This window comes from Bombina bombina, chromosome 2, assembly GCF_027579735.1.
Source record: "Bombina bombina isolate aBomBom1 chromosome 2, aBomBom1.pri, whole genome shotgun sequence".
In the NCBI taxonomy this organism is placed as follows: Eukaryota; Metazoa; Chordata; class Amphibia; order Anura; family Bombinatoridae; genus Bombina; species Bombina bombina.
This window is the reverse complement of record NC_069500.1, coordinates 828,407,465-828,431,940: the sequence shown is the minus strand read 5'-3', so window position 1 is coordinate 828,431,940 and position 24,476 is coordinate 828,407,465. Positions and strand designations below refer to the sequence as shown.

The following is a 24,476-nucleotide window of genomic DNA, read 5'->3' as shown; positions in this document are numbered from 1 at the left end:
GTCTGAGTACATAGCTGAACATTCCACAGGAGAGAGGAGTGTACAACAAACAAGAAGAGTCTATAAAACCTTTTGACCTCCCCCCTCTCTCTGTATCTCTCAAATATATTATTTAGACTCTGTTTCCCCCCCAACTGTATATTATAACAATAAAAAATAAACAGTTAAACAAAACTTAAACATTAACTTGCCTGTCTCAATAATTTTCTTATCGCAGATCCGGGAAAGGAGTTCCTTTTCCCCAAGCCGAACATGGGTCTCTATAATCAGTCAGTGTCTCATGTCCCCATGTAATCTTTATTTCATGTCTATATTTTGTAGTGTCTATGTACCATATTTTCTATTTTTATAATTTATTAATATCCTTTCAGAATCCAGTAGTACCATACCCTCAAGAACTGATCGTGGTTTGCTTGTATAAAAAATGCTGACTCAGACATCCTATATGTGTTTTTGATCTTTTCCATTACTTCTCCCCATGTGGGTATCCCTGTTTTCCAATGTCGGGCCACGCATATCCTAGTAGCAGTCCATAGAGTGCGTATGAATGTATTTATGGCCTTGTTAAAGGGTTTTATATGTTCATTTAACAGCGCTTGAGACATTGTCAGGTTTATGTTTTCTGACAGTACCTCACTCAATAGTTTAGATAGTTTAGACCTATAAGTTAAGATTTAAAGGGACATTCTGGTTAAAATTTAAATGCACAGTCATAGATGAATTACATCTTTGACTAGAAACATATTTGCAATATACATATATTGGCAAAATGCTTCTAGTAACAGTTATCCCTGTTTTAGTGTTAACATTTGTCTCTGCACGTGCATGTGAAGCATAGCTACCTGCTTCTATTCAACACTGAAATGGATCCATGTGGATTGCAATTTTTTCTAGAATGTCTCTTAAAAGGACAGTCTACTCCAGAATTTTTATTGTATAAAAAAGATAGATAATCCTTTTATTGCCCATTCCCCGGTTTTGCATAACCAACACAGTTATATTAATACACTTTTAACCTCTGTGATTATCTAAACCTCTGCAGAATGCCCCATTATTTAAGTTATTTTGCTTTCATCCAATTAGTGTTGACTCCTAGGTAACTCCATGGAAGTGAGCACAATGTTATCTATATGGCATGGACTAGTACTGTTTAGCTGTAAAAAAAACCCTGCACTGAGATAAGAGGCGACCTTTAAGGTCTTAGATATTAGCATATTAGGCTACCTAGGTTCAGCTTTCAACAAAAAATACCAATAGAACAAAGCAAATTTGATGATAAAAGTAAATTGTAAAGTTGTATAAAATTGCATTCCCTATCTGAATTACATTATTCTCTTTATTGAATGGCATACCTAGGTAGACATAGTAGCTTTTATGTGACTGAGCAATAAGCATTATATGGCAGCAGGGTTTGAAAAAATATGTGTAACAATGTTATATATTCTTGCATATATTGTTGCTCTATAGTGCTCAACAATGTGTAACATTGTTAAAAAGATTGCTGCAAACACTGCTGTCATAAAGTGCTCAGGACACGTGCACTCTCCTGAACCTACCTGACCTGTGTATACCCAGACATGCTCTTGAATAAAGAATACCATGAAAGCAAAATGAATTTGACAATAGAAGTGAAATGGAACGTTGTTTAAACTGCATGCTCTGTCTGAACCATGAAAGATTCATTTTGATTTTCATATAATATACAGTGTCTATATAAAGAGTGAAACCCCAACATTTTATTTCATGATTTGGATGGAACATACAATTTACTTTTATTATCAACTTTGCTTCATTCTCTTGTTATCCTTTGCTGAAGGAACAGCATTGCACTAGTGGCAGCTAGATGACCACATCTAGTTAGCCAATCACAAAAGACAAATGTGTGCAGACACCAATCAGCAGCTAGCTCCCACTAGTGTAGGATATGTGAGTATTCTTTTTCAACATGGGATACCAAGTGAACGAAGCACATTTGAAAATAGAAGTGAATTTAAAAGTGACCTGGTCTATCTGAATCATGCAAGTTTAATTTTGACTTTCCTATCCCTTTAATGCAAATAATAAATAAAGAGAAAGCAAACAATTGATGCTGTTCAATTTTGATTAAACCAGTGGGTGAACAGAATTGATATAATGAATTAATTTTATAAACTAATTATAATAATGTTGATATATACACACAAAATATCTTCAAACGTTGCATTGTATTGCAATTCATGCATATGTTACAGGAAAAGTGCAAAACTTGGGCATTATATAGAATGCCTAGCGCGTTTGGCAAAGTATGAACTGAGCTTATATCACCTGGGCATCTCTATGTAAAGATCTCATATACGACCTACGCAAGCTGCTCTTTCAGTCTGTATATTGGGGACTAATCCCATAATTGCATCCTCAGTATCAAACGGACTGATCATCAAACCTGTGCCACCTTTAATTTATGGTACGGAAACTGCCTCATCTCTTGTACTGGGAGCTGATAACTGAAATGTTTCCTTCCTATAGACTGAACAGCCCCCACTTTGTTTCTGCCCATATGGTCCTGGCACTGACTCATCTAACTGCTGCGTCCTCTGGTTACTTATTGTCTGTTGTGACCGTCTCAAAAAGCCCCTTCAGCCTTATGCTGTACTAAACTTTTTTGTAGGATTATTTTTTTTCTTTTCAGTGTGCCTTGCAACAGTTCCCTGGGGCTTCTATATTACTTGAACCCTTCTTCCCCAAAAGAATAACGCTTTTCAAGATGAGGGCAAAATGTTTTTTTTTTACAGTATTGAAAGGGTTTTTACCTAAAAGAGTTCATCACTAATTCTAATTTTATTGTTGCGATAGTTAAAGGAGCATTGCATTCAACATTTAAATCCTTGTAAATTCATTAATGAAAATGGAACATCGTAGCAATATGCAGGCTCAATTCTTGAACTCTGTGGCAACATAGATTTTTCACACATTGCCTAAAATGAACTCTGCATACTATAGAATGCCTAGGAAATGTGTAAAGATGATTTTTTTTACATAAATTGGCCTAAATTTATCAAAGACCGTGCAGACAGGAGCGTACATCTTTGCCCCTGTTCACCTTGGATTGCCTCTAGTGGGTATCAATATGATATATTTATCATTGCACATACATGCAAGTGTGCAACTCTGCCCCCTGCTTGTGCACAGCCAATTGCGTGCAAGCAGGGGCTGTCAATCTTCCCAGGGAGATTGATATACACTACAAAATAGTTGGCATAATGGGTTAAAGGGACATAATACTCATATACTAAATCACTAGAAACTGATGCAGTATATCTATAAAATACTGACAGGAAAATATCCCCTGGGCATCTCTATGTAAAAAAGGAAGATATTTTACCTCACAATCTCCTCAGCTCAGCAGAGTAAGTTCTGTGTAAAACGTTATACTTCAGCTGCTGCCCAGCTGCAGGTAACAAAAAATATAAAAAATTAAGAAAGGAACAGCAGCCAATCAGCAGTGCTGAGGTCATGAACTCCTTTACTGTGATCTCATGAGATTTCACTTAACTTTCATGAGATTTTATAGTAAACTTCCTTAAACGGAATAGGGAAACAACACAAGTGTGCATGAGGCTCACTCCCTTGCTTGTCCCTGGACAGGCATACTGATTTGTTGCTTAAAGTCCTTTGCAATGGGGTTAAATATCTTCCTTTTTTACATAGAGATGTTCAGGTGATATTTTCTAGTCAGCTTTTTACAGCTATGCTGCATCACTTTAAAGTGTTTCAACATTTGGGTATCATGGCCCTTTAAGAAGCAGCAGTCAGTAGACCGCTGCTTCCTAACTCTCAGCTATTGCAGCTTCATAAATGGCCTGAGCGTTTTAGGCATTCTATAGAATGCCTGAGTTTCACACTTTGTCTCGTTGCCTGTAATACATATACTACTTGAAACGGTTCTTGAATATTGTGTTTCTTATCTCCAGTGCTGTAGCCAGTTAGGGTCACATAGAAATGAACTAATGCACTGATCAAGCAGTTACTGTGTAGAATGTTACAGGGTTAGAATACTGATCCTGAATAATAAAACATGTTATGGGGAATACAATTATACGTGTCCATTTTTTGCTTTAAGTAAACAGGTATTGGGCAAAGAATGAGTTAATGTGCTTCTTTTACACTAGGATAGAATATCAGTGGATTTTACCCCCTGCACTGCCATAAAACTGCAAACTGCGAAAAGATTAATGTCGCTGCAAGGGGGGTTGGGGGGGGAGGGTAGGGAGTGAAGGGTAAAAATCCACACCTGGAAGTCTGAGCGCACTTGGACCAGTGATCTCTCGCTGATTGCCTCTCGCTGACACTCTGTCCCATCGCCACCATGTTTTCCCTCAGCACAGTGCTGGCTGGTTTAATGCTGGCTTCCTCCGCTATGGCACAGAAAGGTAAGGAACTATAAAGGATACAAAGTGCCTGATAGAATACAAGTCACAGTTTTGATTGCTAACATTGAGGCAGAAACAGTGTAATAAGACTGTCAGTTTGTGTATTGGCACTGTCTGTATTTAGTTTACTTTATACAAGAGTGGCACAATTTGTATTATGTTGTTTTAGGACTGAGAATGAATTTGGAGGTTTCATGGCCTAATTTGCTTAATAAATGGGGTTTGGGGCCATTCACTACTGCTCCCCGCAAGTTAGTTAGTTAGTTTGCAAGGTAGAGCCTTTTTTACATTCTCTGTGCTCTATGCAGAGCAAGAAGAGAGGTAAAATAAGAAGGGAGAGAAAGTTAAACAAAATAAAGCTATGAATATCTAATAGATTAGGTTTCCTATGTACTACTGCAAGTGAACCCTTGGTATTCAGATTTGTGTGTTCCCTTTCAAATGTTATTGTCTAGAATCACTCCTGTTCCCCAATGGGTAGTAGGTTATGTTGTGAGGATGGCACTATCTGAGTGGAATAGTATTTGTGCTCTGTAGTGAACTAAGTAGTGTCTGCGCTGTATGGTGAGGTTCCCTCTATTGTTACTGCCTGTACTGGCACATCTACATTATGACATTGTATGTGCTGTTGCAGAGCCGGCACAAGGAATTGCACTGATAATGTGCTGTCTGGGTAAAATGATGCCACTCAAATCTCTTTTCCACTGCAGTCTAATGCCAATCATTACACTGTATACTAAAGGCAATATGGTCGCTCATCCCATGTCACTGCAAAGCTTACGTCCCTGGATACTCCCTAGCACTCACATAGCTCTCAGTGACTCAGGTAGTTAACTCCAGACCAGCCTGGGTGCAAAGCCCATAGAGAAAATAACAAAACAATAAGTTTAAAGGGACAGTAAACACAAAAATTGTTTTTGTTTAAAAAGATAGATAACACATTTACTACCTATTCCCCAACTTTGCACAAACAACACTGTTATATTAATATACTTTATAACCTTTAAACCTCTACATTTCTGCCTATCTCTAAGTCACTAAAGACAGCCTCTTAACACATATTTTGTATTAATATAACTGTGTTTTCTGTACAAAACTGGGGAATGGGTAATAAAGGGATTATCTATCTTTTTAAACAATACATTTTTTTTAGTTGACTGTCCCTTTAACACAACACATAGAAAGTCTGGCACTATCTTGTAACCACACAGCTAAATTAAAAGCAGAATGGAAGAGTAAATTTTAATCTAGCTGTGTGGTTGCAAAAATGTGCTTGATTATTTACCTGGAGCAAAAGTCCAGGGAGGGGCAAGTTCCCCCCCAGACGCCCATGTCTGTAGTCTGTAAGCCACATTAGACCACAGATCAGTGTCCAGTTGTTATTTCATATATATTACTGGACTGGTCATCCCCTTTTTAATTACAAACTGACTGTTTAAATACTGAACATCTAGGAACCCGAGCTGATAATGATTTGCTGATGGGGATTATAACAATCAATATTTGGGATTATGGTCAATTAGTTTAGGATTCTGACAAAGTGTTTAAGGATAAAGATTGTAGAGTATTTGATGTTGCTGCTTTATGTTCAATGAGAGAACATTATCAAGTGATATCGACTCTCTGTTTCTATGGTTGGCATCTGTTGTTAGCAACTGGACATAATGACTTCCTCTGCCACATAGAATCAAGTCTTTCACTTCACATTTCTTCTGCAGGAATATTAAAGGGACACTCAAGTCAAAATTAAACTTTCATGATTCAGATACAGCATGCAATTTTAAACAACTTTTAAATGTACTTCCATTAATAAAATGTGCACAGTCTTTTTATATTTACACTTTTTGAGTCACCAGCTCCTACTGAGCATGTGCAAGAATTCACAGAATATACTTATATGCATTTGTGATTGGCTGATGGCTGTCACATGATAGAGGAGGAGTAGAAATAGACATAACTTTGAAAATTGTCAGAAAAAAATCTACTACTCATTTGTAGTTCAGACACTGGGGCCTATTTATTAATGTGCGAGCGGACATGATCCAATATTGCGGATCATGTCCACTGCAAATCAATGCTGTCGGCATTTGTCATTGCACCAGCAGTTCTTGTGAACTGCTGGTGCAATGCCGCCCCCTGCAGATTTGCAGCCAATCGGCTGCTGGCAGGGGGTGTCAATCAATCCGATCGTATTTGATCGGGTTGATTTCTGCTGATGTCTGTCCGCCGCCTCAGAGCAGGCGGACAGGTTATGGAGCAGCAGTTATGGAGCAGCCTCATGGAATCAAGTCTTTCACTTCACATTTCTTCTGCAGGAATATTAAATAATATGAGATTGTCATATTAATTAATTTAATTATGGATAGTTAAAAACAAACTTTGCAATATATTTTCAATATTTATTTTGTCTCAGTTTCCTGTCATTTTGTAAATTCCAATTTTTATAAAGTAATTATTATTATTATCAGTTATTTGTAGAGCACCAACAGATTCCGCAGTGCTAAAGAAATGAGCGCTTCCATGTTTAAACTTAAAGGGACACTGAAGCCAACTTTTTTCTTTCGTGATTCAGATAGAGCATGTAATTTTAAGCAACTTTCTAATTTACTCCTATTATCAATTTTTCTTCATTCTCTTGCTATCTTTATTTGAAAAAGAAGGCATCTAAGCTTTTTTTTATTCAGAACTCTGGACAGCACTTCTTTATTGGTGGATGAATTTATCCACCAATCAGCAAGGACAACCCAGGTTGTTCACCAAAAATGGGCCGACATCTAAACTTACATTCTTGCATTTCAAATAAAGATACCAAGAGAATAAAGACAATTTGATAATAGGAGTAAATTCGAAAGTTGCTTAAAATTTCATGCTCTATCTGAATCATGAAAGAAAAAAATTTGGGTTCAGTGTCCCTTTAAAGGGATATGAAACCCATTTTTGGTTCAGAACCTGGGTAGCACTTGCTGATTGGTGGCTACAGCCAAAAATGGGCCAGCTCCCAAGTTTACATGCTTGCCTTTTCAAATAAGGATACCAAGAGAACTAAGAAATATTGATAATAGGAGTAAATTAGAAAAGTTGCTTAACATTGCACACTCTATCTTATTCATAACTATCCCTTTAAAGTGAAGGTCCATTTTGATGAATTAGTGCCCGGTTTTTAATAAACCTATTAAAAACAAGGGCACTTTAATTCATCAAAATTGACATTTCACTGTTTTCTTCAAAAACTTACCTTTTAATGCTAGCAGCCGCTCCAGCACTTCCTTCGCCCGTCGCAAGCCGTCTTCGCGGGTCCAAAATGACGAATCTGGCTTCCTCCAATCACAGCATTGCATCAGGCCAAGATTCCCCTGGGGGGGGAAGCTGTGATTGGAAGAAGCCTGATTCGTCATTTCTGACGTCTGCAGAGGCTTCCGACGTCCAGGGGAATCGTTGGAGCAGCATTCAGGATTAAAAGGTAAGTTTTGGAAGAAAACAGTGAAATGTCAATTTTGATGAATTAAAGTGCCCTTGTTTTTAATAGGATTATTAAAAACTGGGCACTAATTCATCAAAATGGACCTTCACTTTAAAGAGACATGAAACCCATATTTTTTCTTTCATGATTAGCGCTGCGGAATCTGTTGGCACTCTACAAATAACCAATAATAATAATGATTCAGATAGAACATGCAATTTTAAATAACTTTCCAGTTTACTTCTTTTAGCTTAATTTGTTTCATTCTCTTGGTATCCTATGTTAAAGGTGCAGCAAAGGACTATTGGGAGCTAGCTGAACATACCGGGTGAGCCAATGAGAACAGGCATATGTTTATTTTGCAGCCACCAATCAGCAGCTAGTTCACAGTAGTGCATATCTGCTCCTAAGCTTACCTAGGTATGATTTTCAGCAATGGATACTTATAGAATAAAATAAATTAGATAATAGAAGTACTTTGGAAAGTAGTTTAAACGGGCAATGAAAGAGATTGTCCAAACAAGGCTGTGTGTAAAACAAACTATAGTACTTTAGAGAAAGTGAACCTTTACACTTATAACTTCAATATTTAAACAACTAATATAATTGTAAAAATACATCTACATATTATTCTAAGGCTAATGTTTGCCATGAATACATCATTTTGTCTAGCATGTATTTACTGTTTAACATCCAACTGCAGCATCCATTGGTGCAGAGAGCTTGAGTAATATTAGGATTGAACAATCCTGTCAGTCTAATGCCACCAGAAGACCACTAAACACACAGACCAGGGGGCCGAATTATCATACTGCCAATGCAGCAGTTTCCGCACGAGCCTTTAGGCTACTCCTTAACTCATCCGCTACCTCTGAGGTGGCGGATAGCAATCATCCCGATCGGATACGATCGGGATGATTGACACCCCCTACTAGCGGCAAATGTGCAGCGGGCGGCATTGCACAAGCATTTCACACAAAATGCTTGTGCAATTTATAAATGCAGACAGCATATGCTGTCAGCATTTATCAATGTCGGGCGGACATGATCCGCCCGACACTTGATAAATTCGACCCCCAGGACTGCTTTTGTGCAGTGCCTTTTCCTGAACCCTGATTGGATTAAGCCATAGATTTAATTCATTTGCCAAAGTCTTCCAGTTGCATTATTACTGTCTTCTCAAAGGCATAGGAAAATCAATAATGAATTTGCATAAATCTAATAGAGCAACTCATTTTAAGACACTTTTAAATAATCTCTATTTTCAAATTGTGCTTTGTTCTTTTGGTATCCAATGTTAAAAAACAATATGTACATATCCTATACTACTGGGCACTAGCTGGTGATTGGTGTCTACACATATATGCCTCTTGTGATCAGCTAGCTACCAGTAGTGCATTGCTGCTCCTTCAGAAAAATATACCATGAGAATGAAGCAAATTTGATAATAGAAGTACATTGAAAAGTTGTTTAAAATTGTATGTTCTATCTCAGTCATAAAATAATTGGAGTTTCTATTAAGCTTATAGCAGAACTCTCAAATAAATGTATCGGACTTTTCAGCCACACCCCCAAAGACTCTAACTCCGCCCATGGTCTGATGTGACTCCACCCACAGATCACTCTGACTCCAGCCCCCAGATTCCTAGTCCCAGATTCTAGTTGAAAAATGTTGGAAGGTATGCTGTAGTTTTTGTTTTTTTTGCCTTATCCTGTTATTCCCAATTGCATAGAACAATAATTTAACAGTTGAAAATACAATTATGTGATATCTTTTACCACCTTAAATATTCCTTTGTAGTTTTGTGGTTTGAAGGTACCTTGAATATTTGTTTTATTTGTAAAAGCTTGTTTTTATAAAAAAACATTTATTACAAGCTGAACATCAATAGAGCTATTGTTTCAGCATTATAATGTATTTATTATGTTTTGAATTTGGCAAATGCATGTGTTGTGTTTTTGGTCTTGGTAGCGCTGCTGGCTCTGCGTTTCTTGTCTAGGGAAACTTACACTGTCTGTATTGTGTAAATATGCTGATAGTTTGTATTAGAAAGTCTGAGGTTGGCACTGTTGGTGATGTAAAATAAATAATCATGAGTTTCTTACTTGTATATCAACCACTGTTTTGGTGTTACAAACCAAAAATCACCCAAATACTCAGTAAGAAAACCTGAGGGGTAGAATCCTTATTTACAGGGATCATATAAACTAACAAGCAGATTATATTTTTTTTATTCAAAGCCGCTGCAAGGACACCCTTTAAAATGGCCTGGGTGCTCACAGAGATTATTTTCTGCTGCTTTCTCTTGCTTCCCTAGATTCTCTATAGCCAATAATGCAGTATTTAGGTTTTTCTGATAGACAGTGGATTCAACAGGTAAAAACAGCTATTTATAGATGGTGGGTTCAATAGGAAAAAAAAATCTGTTTTAAATGACAAAATAAAGGTAAAGGATATATTGCTAATCAAGCTTATACACTCAAGCAAGTAAAATTTTAAACATATTAAAAGGAATTTTTCTTTACAGTACAGTCATGGCCAAAAATATTGGCACCCCTACATTTCTGTCAGATAATGCACTACTTTACCCAGAGAATTTTTGCAATTACAAATGTTTAGGCATTCTCATGTTTATTTATTTTGTTTGTATTGGTATGACACAAAAAAAGTGGAGAAAAAAAAGCCAAATCTGACACATTGCACACAAAACTCCAAAAATGGACTGGACAAAATTATTGGCACCCTCAATTTAATATTTGGTAGCACACTCCTTGGAAAAAAATAACTGAAATAAAATAACTGAAATCAATTGTTTCCTGTAACCATCAATGGGTTTCTTACACCTCTCTACTGGAATTTTGGACCACCCTTCTTTCGCCAACTGCTCCAGGTCTCTCAGATTGGAAGGGTTCCTTTTCCCAATTGCTGTTTTGAGATCTCTCCACAGGTGCTCTATGGAATTGAGATCTGGACTCATTGCTGGCCAGTTCAGTACTCTCCAGGGGTTTGTCTTTAACCATTTCTGGGTGCTTTTTGACGTGTGCTTTTGAGTCATTGTCCTGCTGTAAGACCCATGACCTCTGACGGAGACACAACTTTCTGACACTGGGCCCTACATTGCACCACAGAATTCTTTGGTAGTCTTCAGATATCAGATTTCATAATGCCATGCACACATTCAAGACATCCAGTACCTGAAGCAGCAAAACAACCCCAAAACATCAGTGAACCTCCACCATGTTTGACTGCAGGGATTGTATTCTTTTCTTTAAAAGCCTTATTTCTTTTTTCTGAAAACTGTAGAATGATGGGCTTTTCCCAAAAAGCTGTAATTTGTTTCGTCTGTCCACAGCACATTCTCCCAAAAGGATTTTGGCTTCCTCAGGTAAGTTTTGGCAAACTCCAATCTGGCCTTTTCATGTTTCTGTGTCAGCAGTGGGTCCTCCTGGGTTTCCTTACCATAGCGTCTCTTTTTATTCAGATGGCAAAGTATAGTGTGAGCTGACACATTTGTACCCTGTGCCTGAAGGTCAGATTGAATTTGTCTGGAAGTTGATTGAGGTTCTATATCCACCATTCGAACTATCCTTCCTTGCAATATTTGATATTTTTTTATTTTTCGTCCAGGGAGATTAGCTACAGGGCCATGGGCTGTAAACTTTTTGACAATGTTGCGCACAGTGGACACAGGAACATTAAGATCTCTGGAGATGGACTTGTAACCTTGGCGACTCTCAACAGTCCCGACCTGCGTCTAGAGTCATCTGTACCGCCGATTTTGTGAGTATCTGGAACAGCGGGGCCATTTGACAGATAGGTACAGCCTATACTGTTTTATGTTCTGGGCGCCTCTCTTCTTTTCTCCTTCTAACTTTGAGATTGTCCATGCTTTTCCACAATTGTTGTTCTCAAATCCTCAGACACAACAGAAAGGTTGAGTACATTTTTCACCATTTTAACTGGTTGCCTGTGTAATTTCTATATTGTAAGCACCTTTTAATTGATACAGATGAGTTTAATTACAAATTACAGGAGCATAACAATCTTGGAATGAAATTATTTCTTACAATTTGGAGAAGGTGTCAATAATTTTGTCCAGTCCATTTTTGGAGTTTTGCTTGGAATGTGTCAGATTTTGCTTTTTTCTCTCCACTTTTTTGTGTCATACCAATACAAACAAAAGAAATAAACATGAGAATGCCTAAACATTTGTAATTGCAACAATTTTCTTGCCGAAGTGGTGCATTATGTGACAGAAATGCAGGGGTGTAAATATTTTTTGGCATGACTGTACAATGTCCCTTTAAAAGAAATCCAAATGAAGAGAACAAAGAGTTAGTAACAGAAATGAATACGCTTAATTGCCTGATAAGCTAATAATGTAATCAAATGTATACGGCATGTACTATGTTTAATGTTGACATACTAATAAAAATATTTTAACATAAAAGAAAGCCAAATGTGGAGAAAATTACATCACAAAGTTATAAGTATTATTATTATTATAATTTATTTGTATAGTGCCACAAAATTCTGTAGCGCTGGGTACAAAGATAGGGGTATGCAATGACAAGGATTTGTGATAAAATACAAAACATAACAAACTAAACAAATCTAGTATAGGAGGAAGAGGGCCCTGCTTCGGAGAGCTCACATTCTATAGGTTGAGGGTGCAGAGACAAAAGGTTTGGGGTAGCTTGTCACATGGATTGTAGTTGCAGCAATGAGTCAGGCCATTCAAGAATTATATTGGTTAGGATGAGAGATGGTGGATAGATGGTAAGCCTCTCTGAATAGGTGAGTTTTCAAGGAGCATCTGAAGCTATACAAGGTTGGAGACAATTTTATGGAGTGGGGTAGAGAGTTCCAGAGGACAGAAGCAGCAAGTGAGAAGTCTTGGAGACAGGAGTAGGGCGTAGAGATTATAGGAGTGGAGAGCTGTAGGTCAGAGGTTGATCAAAGAGGATGGAATAGGAAATATTTGGAGAGAGACAGAGACAGAGCCTTGTGGTGCTCCAACTGAGAGAGGCAAAGGATCAGAAGATATGTTGTTAAAGGAAACTGAAATGAGCAGTTTGAGAGATATGAAGCAAACCAGGAGATGGCTGTGTCTTGGATGGCAAATGAATGTAGGATTTTTTGGAGGAGAGGATGGTCAACTTTGTCGAAAGCAGCATATACGTCAAGAAGAATTAGTAAGGAATAGTGGTACTTTGTTTTTGCTAATAACAGGTCATTTGTTACTTTAGTAAGAGCGGTTTCTGTTGAGTGTTAAGGGCGGAAACCAGATTGTAGTGGATCAAGTAAGAAACGGCAAAACCCTGGACGTACGTTTCGGCCCAGTGTGGGCCTCGTCAGTAAGGTGTAGCCATATCCATCTAGGCACAAGTCTGGATTCCTGCATCACACTTAGGGAGACTTCCCTAAGAGTCATAATTTGCATAAATAAAAAGAGAGAAGCGCTCAACCTGGGAGCAAACAATAGCATAATAGCTTGTTCTATGGCTGGTTACCACCCAAGAAGCAGCCTATGCTACAGGAAAGTCTCCTTAAGTGTGATGCGGGAATCCAAGCATGGATCCGTTGCTCAGTGTGCCTAGAGGTGGGATATGGCTGCACCTCACTTACGAGGCCCATACTAGGTCGAAACGTATGTCTAGGGTTTTGCCGTTTCTCTCGTTCAGAGAGGGATTGCCTGGCATTTCAGGGCTGGACTGTTCTATTAAAGGGACATGAAACCCAAATTTTTTCTTTCATGCTTCATATAGAGAATACAATTTTAAACAAATTTCTAATTTACTTCTATTATCTAATCGGTTTCTTTCTCTTAATATCATTAGTTGAAGGAGCAGCAATGCACTTCTGGTTTCTAACTGAACACATGGGTGAGCCAATCACAATCGATATATATATATATATATATGCAGCCACCAATCAACAGCTAGAACCTAGATTCTCTGCTGCTTCTGAGCTGACATAGATAAACCTTCCAGCAAATGATAACAAGAGAAGGAAGCAAATTAAATAATAGAAGTAAATTGGAAAGTTGTTTACAATAGAATTTTCTATCTGAATCATGGAAGAAAATTTTTGGGTTTCATTTCCCTTTAAGTCAGGATCAGACTGATATGCTACAGGAAAGATCTTCTCTGTGAAAGGCACAAGTTGAGCAAAAATAGGCTGCTTCTTGGGTGGTAACTAGCCATAGAACAAGTTATTATGCTATTGTTAATTCCCAGGTTGAGCACTTCTCTCTTTTTATTTATAAAATGCAAGTCTGTCAAAATAACTGAAATAAGGGGGCAGTCTGCAGAGGCTTAGATACAAGGTAATTACAGAGGTAAAACATGTATTATTATAACCGTGTTGGTTATGCAAAACTGGGGAATGGGTAATAAAGGGATTATCTATCTTTTTAAACAATGAAAATCCTGGTGTAGACTGTCCCTTTAACCTTCTACCTAATACCTAGCCAATCATGGGAACAAATACTGAGATCCTGAGATTTGAAGACAGTTTAGTTGTTGCCACTGAACATCCTTTAGTTTTGTGGTTTAGCTTTTCTGTGTGTTTAGATATTTGGCTACATAGACAATTGCACAACTTGGTTGCTGGTTTCTTCATGGATCAATTAGAAATCTCTTTTTCTTCTTCTGTTAAGATGAACTGTCATACTGTTTTGTTTATATTCTATTGATCATTGATAAAACAAATATCAGAGGTAATTCATAGCTTGTTTTCATGTCAATTGAGCTTGATAATACAATCAGGACTTTGTACTTTTTATTATTCCTTATGAGGGCTCAATTTGGCTTAGTAAGTTCCTGATTTTCCTGTTTTAGACAATGTAACCAACTATTGTTTATATCCTGTAATAAAGTATTTCTTCTATAGCAGTAATATAGAAAGTGAGCAATAACAGGGTTCTTCAAACTTTTTTTTCCCAAGACCCAGTGCAATGATACCACATACCTTAGCGACCATATTTTTATGCTTGGTCTGAACATTTCTGAGGTAATATTCAAGATAGCTGCAATTTTTGGCAAAGTGACTAAAATGTGTGCATACTTTATTCCTGATTGTAGACATACTTGAAAGTGTTGTAAAAGGTAATAGAACACTCTCATACAACACACACACCACACACTCTCTCATACAACACACACACCACACACTCTCTCATACAACACACGCACCACACACCACACACACTCATAAAACACATAAACAAACTCATACAACACACACACCACACACACTCATACAACACACACACACTCTCATATAACACACACACACACTCTCATACAACACACACACACACTCTCATACAATACATACACCACACACACTCTTATATAACACAGATACACACAAACACCACACACTCTCATATTACACACAAATACACTCTCATACAACACACACAAACACTCTCATACAACAGACACACCACATACACTCTCATATAACACACACCGCACACACTCTAATACAACACACACACCACATACACTCTCATATAACACACACACACTCTCATACAACACACACACACTCATACAACACACACACACACTATCATACAACAGACACACCACATACACTCTCATATAACACACACCACACACACTCTCATACAACACACACACCACATACACTCTCATATAACACACACCACTAGTGGCGTATTTATGTTTATTTAGTGCTGCCTAGGCACTCAAAATTCTGCTACCCCCCTCAAAGGTTTAAGGCCTTTTTCCACTTCATATTTTTTGGGGTCAGTGTGTAAAATGTTTTTTTTTTTTTTTCTCATAACAATTCCAAAGAAAATGGGCTAGCAAAACACTTGCATACAGGTGGCTTGAATTGCATGCATCTCATACCATTTTCTCCCTGAGAGAAGGGAGAGAAAAGAAGGGGAGGGGAAAAAGGGAGGGAAAGAAAAGCAGGAAGGGAGGGGAGAGAGAGAGAGAAGAGAAAAGTAGTGAGGGAAAGAAAGGAGTGAAAGAAGGGAGCAAGGGAGAGAGCTGAGAGAAAGAAGGGAGGGAGGGAAAGAAGGGAGTGAGTCGAGGGAGGGAGGGAGTGAGTTGAGGGAGGAAGGGAGGGAGAAAGGGAAAGAAGGGAGAGAGGAAGGGAGGGAAAGAAGAACACACTTTGAAACAATCACTGCACTTTACATGCAACAACATACATTAATTACCAATATTCAAGTAATGAAACTTTTTTAAGTGTCAGTTTACTATTTACTCCATGGGTTCATGAATGCAGAAAAAACTATCTATAAGAGTTTATGATTAGACATCACAAGCTGATGTAAGCAGTGTACAGATGCATCCAGTCTGTTAGTTACTAAGACCTGCAATAAGCACTGCGCTCGCAGACCCACCACAGATGATAAGGGGAGGCAGCATATCGGCACAAGGTCTTCTCCTCCAGCCTCACCTTGTAAGTATATCCCCGGGCAGGTTTCTCACTAAGAACGCTTCCACTGCAAAAATGCCGGTGGCTCTAAATGAAGCAATGGTTTAAAGGAGCACTGCCTGTAAAGAGCGAGCTTAAAGGGACATAATACTCATATGCTAAATCACTTGAAACTGATGCAGTATAACTGTAAAAAGCTGACAGGAAAATATAAAAAAAAGGAAGATATTTTACCTCACAATCTCTTCAGCTCAGCAGAGTAAGTTCTGTGTAAAAAAGTTATACTCAGCTGCTGCTCAGCTGCAGGTAAAAAAAAAATAAAAATTAAGAAATGAACTGCAGCCAAACAGCATCAGCAGTGCTGAGGTCATGAACTCTTTTACTGTGATCTCATGAGATTTCACTTAACTCTCATGAGATTTCATTGTAAACTTCCTTAAGCTGAATAGGGAAATAAGATGAGAGTGCGCGTAAGCTTGCTCCTTCAAAATCATACTGATTTGCTGCTTAAAAGTCCTTTACAATGGGATGTGGCTACTGAGAAACTTTTGAGGTAAAATATCTTTCTTTTTTACATAGAGATGTTCAGGTGATATTTTCTAGTCAGCTTTTTACAGCTATGCTGCATGACTTTCAAGTGTTTAAACATTTGGGTATTATGGCCCTTTAATCAGCGCATGTGCCTTGTCTTCTCTGTAAAAGCCTGCACTTTAACGCTCACTGTACTGTGTGCTAGCTTTTAGAGAGAGGATAGGGCAGATGTGCTGCCCCTCCTAAATCTGCTGCCCTAGGCACCTGCCTTGTTGGCCTAGGCCATAATACGCCCCTGCACACCACACACTCTCATACAATACACACACACAGATGCAACACAGTAAACATGGTGTTACGGCCTGTGGTTTGAAGAACCCTGAGCAATAACATACATTACCTATAACTATGAGAAAAGACTATTACTGAGCATAGTCCCTTTGCATGGGGTAGTTTGCAGTACATGGTTTGAGTGCCCTTTGTTCTTCCAACTGTATTTAGTACAGTAATTAGAGGACCATTAAACAGAGTATAATTACATAATCAATAACTGCATAAAACAAAAGACAATACAATAGCGCTTAGGTCCTGATGATCAAAAGTTTGCATGCAAAGTTTGAAAAAACAGGTTTAGCCTTCGTGCAATAATCAAAGAAAATGGGCTCCCCCTGTGAGTGTGGACTCGGTGAGATGTCTCCCATAGAATTAATGAGAACACTCTGCTATCTAAAAGCTTGCAATGGAGGACAAAGTGCACAGTAAATAAACTGCATATATGTTTAAACTTTAATATTACGCCTAATATAATTCAAAATACACTGTTTTCAGTGCACTGTACCTTACATTCGGCTAGATTACAAGTGTTGCGGGAAGGCTTTTAATGATGAAAAAAAATGGCCATTCCATCGTAATGGCCAGGAACTCATATTACGAGTTGTGTCGGTATAGCTATATGTATAGCCTGTAACGCAACGTCCATTCCGCACTAAAAAATTACGTTTTTGTTTGGGATTTTCATAGCGCCGGTATTACAGGTTGTGTGGTCCAGCTAAAATGCTTGCATTACAGCTTATACTGACACTATCCATACCGCCATCTGAGAGCAGTAGTTATGAATTTTGCGAAACAAAAATGTTTCAGCCAATAGGAATGGGCCTCGTATACCGAATTTGTCAAGGGTTGTGAATAGGTGAAATTTTTGCTGAAATTTTTAAATCAGCCAACAGGATGAGAGCTACTAATATCTTATTGGCTGATTTGAACAGCCAATAGGATTTCAGTAGCTCTAATCCTATTGGCTGATTTCAAAATTTCAGCCAATAGGAATGCAAGGTACCCCAAATTGATTGCGAGGAGCCTCCATGCTGCCAAGGAATGCCACCACTGTTGAGGACCACCGCTGAGGATCCACGCATCGGGGAAGACAGCTCCACACATCCGCTCCGCGCCACCTTTGTTCCGCATGAAGATAGAAGATGATGGAGCCTTCTGGAAGAAGACCTTCTCCGCCAGACTTCTTAAACAGTGAGTACCTATTTGGGGCTTAGTCTTAGGCTTTTCTTTATTTTTTGGATTAGGGTTTTTTGGGCTGGAAAAGAGCTGATTGCCCTTTTAAGGGCAGTAAAAGAACTGAATTTAGGGGCAATGGGTAGTTTAGTTTTTTTGTGTTAGGTTTTTTATTTGGGGGTTTGGTGGGTGGGGGTTTTTATTGTTAGGGGATAATTGGTAATTTGTTTAGGTAAAAGAGCTGTGCAATGCCCTACAAAAGTCCTTTTAAGGGCTATTGGTAGTTTAGTATTAGATTAGGGGTTGTTTTTATTTTTGGGGGGGTTTAAAGGGTATTAATTTAGGTTTAATTTTTTTATTTTGGAAAGCTTTGTTTATTTTTTCTATAATTTTGCATTTTTTATTTTGTGTAATTTTAGGTTTGGGGTTTGTTGGTTTTTTTTTTAAACAGACTGCCCTCTGGTCAGGCTTATCGCCTAGTGTAGGTAGAAATGAGAATTGTTAATGAGAAGATAAAATAGCATTAAATGAAAGCTGGACATAAAAAAGTTCATGATTTCTACTATGGCAGTAATTCACATTTTTAAATAGCCTTGTGCCTTGTGTGTCTTGGATATAGACTGTGAGATCAGCTGCATTTTTATAAAAAAAAAATGAATGACTATCAACATAATTTTTTTTTTTTTATCAAAATCAATTATTCTCTATCAAATAAAGTCACTATCCAAAATGGAACACAACAGGGTTGTCCCCTATCCCCAATCCTATTTATTCTGGCCATGGAAATCTTAGCATCCAGAATAAGGCACAACAACGCTATACAGGGACTGAATATAGGAAACAGGCAATGCAAAATGTCCCTCTATGCGGACGATGTACTGCTCATGCTAACGTCCCCAATTAGATCCTTAGCAGCCCTCAAAATCGAGTGCATGTGTATGGCTCCCTTTCAAATTATAAAATAAATTCCACTAAATCAGAAATCTTAGGCATGGGCATTTCAGACATGGAAATGCAACAGATTAAGGACACATACCATTTCTCCATTCAGCAGGTATCCATTAAATACCTAGGAATCCGTATAGCAAAAACCCCACAAGAACTGTTCCTGCTTAATTATCAAAGGTTATTAAAAGACCTACAGATTTACAAAACTGGAATCCAAAACCACTATTGTGGCTTGGGCGTATACATGCTCTCAAAATGAACATATTACCAAAGATCCTCTATATATTTCAGACATTACCTATCCAACTAACACACACATACTGTATATCACATCTCTCCAAAACCTTTTCCTCGTGTTTATATGGTGTAACAAACAACCCAGAATCGCAAAACATATTATGTTTAGGGAACGAGAGAATGGTGGCTTAGGAGTACCAAACCTCTCTTACTACAGGATAGCGACCCACCTAACATGCATAATAGACTGGAGCAAGCACATAGATCATAAAGGATGGGTCGGCTAGAACACACTCAATCAGACTGTACGAGCCTTAGCAGCGCTTGTTGGATACATAAAATAAATAGGCAACTCACCCCACGATCCCTGAATATCACCCTAGAAACATTTAAAATATGGGATAAATTACTCAAAGGGAAAAAAGAACTATCTAGCATCCCCTCCCCCCCAACAACCCTCCTCTCCAACATGGACCTACCCCCACTGCGAAAAATTCCATTCAACATAGAGGCAAATATCCACTCACACCTTCCAGTTTTCATATTCCTAAATAATGGGAAATTACTACTAGAATCAGAGATCAAAGATAAATTACCAATCACAGCATGCCATTGGTATACATACCTTCAAGTGGCTCACTTCATACAAAACAACCCACATAAACCGAAACTTTTCAATGTCATTTGTCATTCCCCAGGCCCTTCTAAAAAGGGACTATCCTTGACCTATAGAATACTAATAACACTACACTCAAAATCTCTGCCAAAATATACCAAAACTTGGGAAAACTAACTCAAAACTACAATATCCTTTAAAGATTGGCAAATCATTTTCAAACAAATGGGGAAATCACCTTCCTCCAATGAGCATCACAGAAACCAACATGAAACTGTTAGCTAGGTGGAATCTATACCCAGGGAGGTTGGGTAGAATGTTCCCAAATACCAGTAAGCTCTGCTGGAGGGGGTGCGGACAGGAATGTACACTGACCCATGTCTGGTGGGGCTGCCCATATATTGTTAAATTCTGGGAAGAGGTAGCGAAAGAAATAACTCTAGTAGTGGCACAAAATCTAGACCTTGACCCACTAACATTCATATTTAATAAACCGCCAAAGCTAAAATGCCATTATAGACTGGCATTGTTATATTTAATGATCAGTGGAGCCAAACAGTTGATCCCTAGACTTTGGAAAACAACACAAATTCCTACAGTTCCGTAATGGAGACAAAATGTTTCTAAATTACTATCTCTAGACAAATATCATTACCAACAAACAAACCGAATTGACTTTTATCAACACATGTCATTTTACTGGGAAGAATATTTAGCTTCATGAGAATAGGATTCATTAGACACCACTAGCCTATAGGCGAACTTCTTCATGCACTTTAATCAGCATCCACACAAAATGTTATGAAGGGAGTTAAACTATATTTAAGATCAGCAGTTATATCGCCCCATTTACTCATATATTAAAGAAAGACGTCTGTGGGATGTAGACAATACACTGTTGAAAGATGTGACCCAAGAGACCATTCCTAAATATACATTGTGACAATAGTTGACATGAGTGACAATCAAACTAGCGCTATGTTTAATTTGGTCATTTCTGACCACCATTTTTTATATTACTTTGTATACTTGTTGCTTCTGATGTATATTTTCTTTTATTTCACTGTACTGCATTATTACATTTCCAATAAAGCTTTTGAAAACCAAAAAAAAATACAAAAAAATATAATAATTTTATAATGTTTATTTATCTCCAGATTTTGATTGGTTAAGGCAACCCAGTCATATTATATTAGTCATATTATATTTAACTTTAAATAACCAAAATGAGATTTAGGGAACATAAAAAATACATGTTTTCAATCTTTTGTTTTTCTTAATGTGGGGCAGTGGGCTTAGCCTACCTTTATCCTTTCTGCAGCAGGGCAGCCAGCAGCGGACATCCCTCCCCTCTCCAGTCCGTCATGCCCTCAATTATAGGGCTAGTCACTTCCTGGGCACTATATTGTCTCGCCCACCCCCTCTCAGCAATCAAAATTCAGCTGCCTCAGGATCATTGATAGGCATCAATAAGTGAGTCTTTAACTTGTCACCTTCTGGCTCCTAACTGCAAGCTGGAGCACTCTGTAAGTCAGGGTCCTCCCGGCCCTCCGGGCCCCAGTCTTTGTGACCCCCTGCTGGTGGCCAATCAGCCGCTAGTAGGGGCTGTCAATCATCCTGATCAGATCCCCCAACTTTTAGGTGGTGAACAAGTTAAGGAACAGTGGTCTTAAGACCCACTGCTACTTTGCTATTGCTTCAGGCAAGCCTGAAATGTTGGGCCTGCGAAGCAGCTATCGCGGCTTGGTAGTCGGAGCCCTATATATTAAAGTGAGAGACTTTGGGTTAGATTACAATTGGAGTGCAATCAATAGAATAGCGCACAATCTGGTATCACAAGTGAGATTGATGAATGGATGAAGGTGACGCAAATAAATGCTGCTTCCCAGTTTGAAAAAATGGATACGATCCTCTAATATATTAAAACTAATATTAGTTACTAGATTAATAATCAATTTCAAAGGTCACTGTCACATATAATATATACACTTAGCAAATGCTAACTGCAGATGTTACAGTATGAAATGCAAACAATTCGAATAATTAAAAAATTAAAAAGAAGTATTTATTTTTTCAAGTTACGGGTTATACCTATCTAATAAAATACAATTAAAATAGATGACACCGGTGTCAGATTCACATCGATGATCTATTAAAACATGTTAAATAGAAATATTACCTAAAATGAAAATACTAACAATATGTTCCTAAGCAGATATACTTAAATAGGTCAGAGGAAGGCTTAAAATGTTAATGCCTAAGATTATGTAACCTTAGTGTCCTGAAATATTTATCCTATATGATAGCTATATACATTTCTATATCCTATTGTATCAATATGTATCATTAAGTAGTCCTCATATGTGAGACAATGTAATTTATTGAGATATATTTCAGTTATATTCAGGTATGATAACTTGATGTTGGTATTAGGTTAATTTCGCTCAAATGTTCAAATGAGCTAGATGTCAGCGTGAAGTCCCGGATGATGAGCGTTCATTTTAGTGATAAAGCATTCGTGAAAAAAGTACAATTATATTGCGCTAAGTACATAAACTTTTCAGCAAATATGCCCAATAGTACCTGTATTTCCAAGTTGATGGTTGTTCGGTATCCTAAAAAAGCTCACAGTGCACTGCGGTTTCCCAGAAATTGTCTCCGGTATTCAATACGATTTGCCTGGACTGGCCTCAGGTGAGTTGATGTCTGTTCCTCCTTTGCTTAATGCACCCTGGATTGGCGGTCTTAAGGTCTCTGGGTGGAGTGATCGCTTGTGAACCTCCGGTCCCTCCTTTGAGTGCTATTTCTTTCAGCCTCGGGTATTTCGATAGAGTGCTTTTGTTCAGCCTCCGGTTCCACAGAGTAAGGATTACCTCTGCTGTCCTTGTGGTCTAGTAATCGGGTTACCAGGTTCTTCAGATTTCGGCTGGATGCCTTTTTCAAGATCTTTCACCCGAGGCTGAAAGAAATAGCACTCAAAGGAGGGGCCGGAGGTTGACAAGTGATCACTCCACCCAGAGACCTTAAGTCCGCCAATCCAGGGTGCATTAAGCAAAGGAGGAACGGACATCAACTCACCTGAGGCAAGTCCAGGCAAATTGTATTGAATACTGGAGACAATTTCCAGGAAACCGCAGTGCACTGTGAGTATTTTCAGGATACCGAACAATCATCAACTTGGAAATACAGGTACTATTGGGCATATTTGCTGAAGAGTTTATGTACTTAGCGCAATATAATTGCACTTTTTCACGAATGCTTTATCACTAGAATGGATGCTCATCATCCGGGACTTCACACTGACATCTAGCTCATTTGAACATTCGAGCGAAATTAAATTATATCTCAATAAATTACATTGTCTCACATATGAGGACTACTTAATGATGCATATTGATACAATAGGATATAGAAATGTATATAGCTATCATATAGGATAAATATTTCAGGAAACTAAGGTTACATAATCTTAGGCATTAACATTTTAAGCCTTCCTCTGACCTATTTAAGTATATCTGTTTAGGAACATATTGTTAGTATTTTTCATTTTAGGGAATATTTCTATTTAATATGCTTTAATAGATCATATATATGATTCTGGCACGGTGCCATCTATTTTAATTTTATTTTATTATGTAGGTATAACCCATAACTTGTAAAAATAAATACTTCTTTATAATTTTTTAATTATTTGAATTGTTTGCATTTCATACTGTAACATCTGCAGTTAGCATTTGCTAAGTGTTTATATTATATATGACAGTAACCTTTGAAATTGATTATTAATCTAGTAACTAATATTAATTTATTAGAGGATCATATCCATTTTTTCAAACTGGGAAGCAGCATTTATTTACGCCACCTTCAACCATTCATCAATCTCTCTTTTTAACCGTTTCCTTGGGAACAAACGTTTTTTAGGTGTGCAGTATTCCCTTCTGCCCAGGACAGAAATATATCACATTTCTCTAGCCTCTGGTATCACAAGTGGTTGGTGAAAAGGTTAGCCAGGGAATCTCAACATTGCCTTAATGTTTTTAGGACATCCTGTATTTTTAAAGGACAGTGCAGGGAGCATTTTTTAGCACTATTACAAGTGGTGAGTTTTAAGTGTTGCACTTTAGTGCAACACAAAGTTCAGCTGGAAAATGTTGTGGTTTTGCAGACCATTATCGCTTGATAGTTTGCATAACAAAACACAAACAATCATATGGAATTAAAATATTTCAGTTATAGTTATATTTATTACTATATTTATTACATCTAAACCAAAGGATTTAAATTATACCATCTCAGAAATGAAATAAAACGATAAAATACACACAAATGAAAAAGATATTCACA

The 24,476-nt window shown here is 37.8% G+C and overlaps 1 protein-coding gene across 1 annotated transcript in view; it reads left to right on the top strand.

Annotated features, from left to right (window-relative positions):
- Positions 1–4,302: 4,302 nt before the first annotated feature.
- Positions 4,303–24,476, top strand: part of SMIM24 (small integral membrane protein 24) — a 104,403-nt gene continuing 84,229 nt past the window's right edge. The window contains exon 1 of the mRNA XM_053700725.1: positions 4,303–4,409. Coding sequence (XP_053556700.1) covers positions 4,346–4,409 — 64 coding nt within the window. The 5' untranslated portion in view covers positions 4,303–4,345. The remainder of the gene's footprint in view (positions 4,410–24,476) is intronic.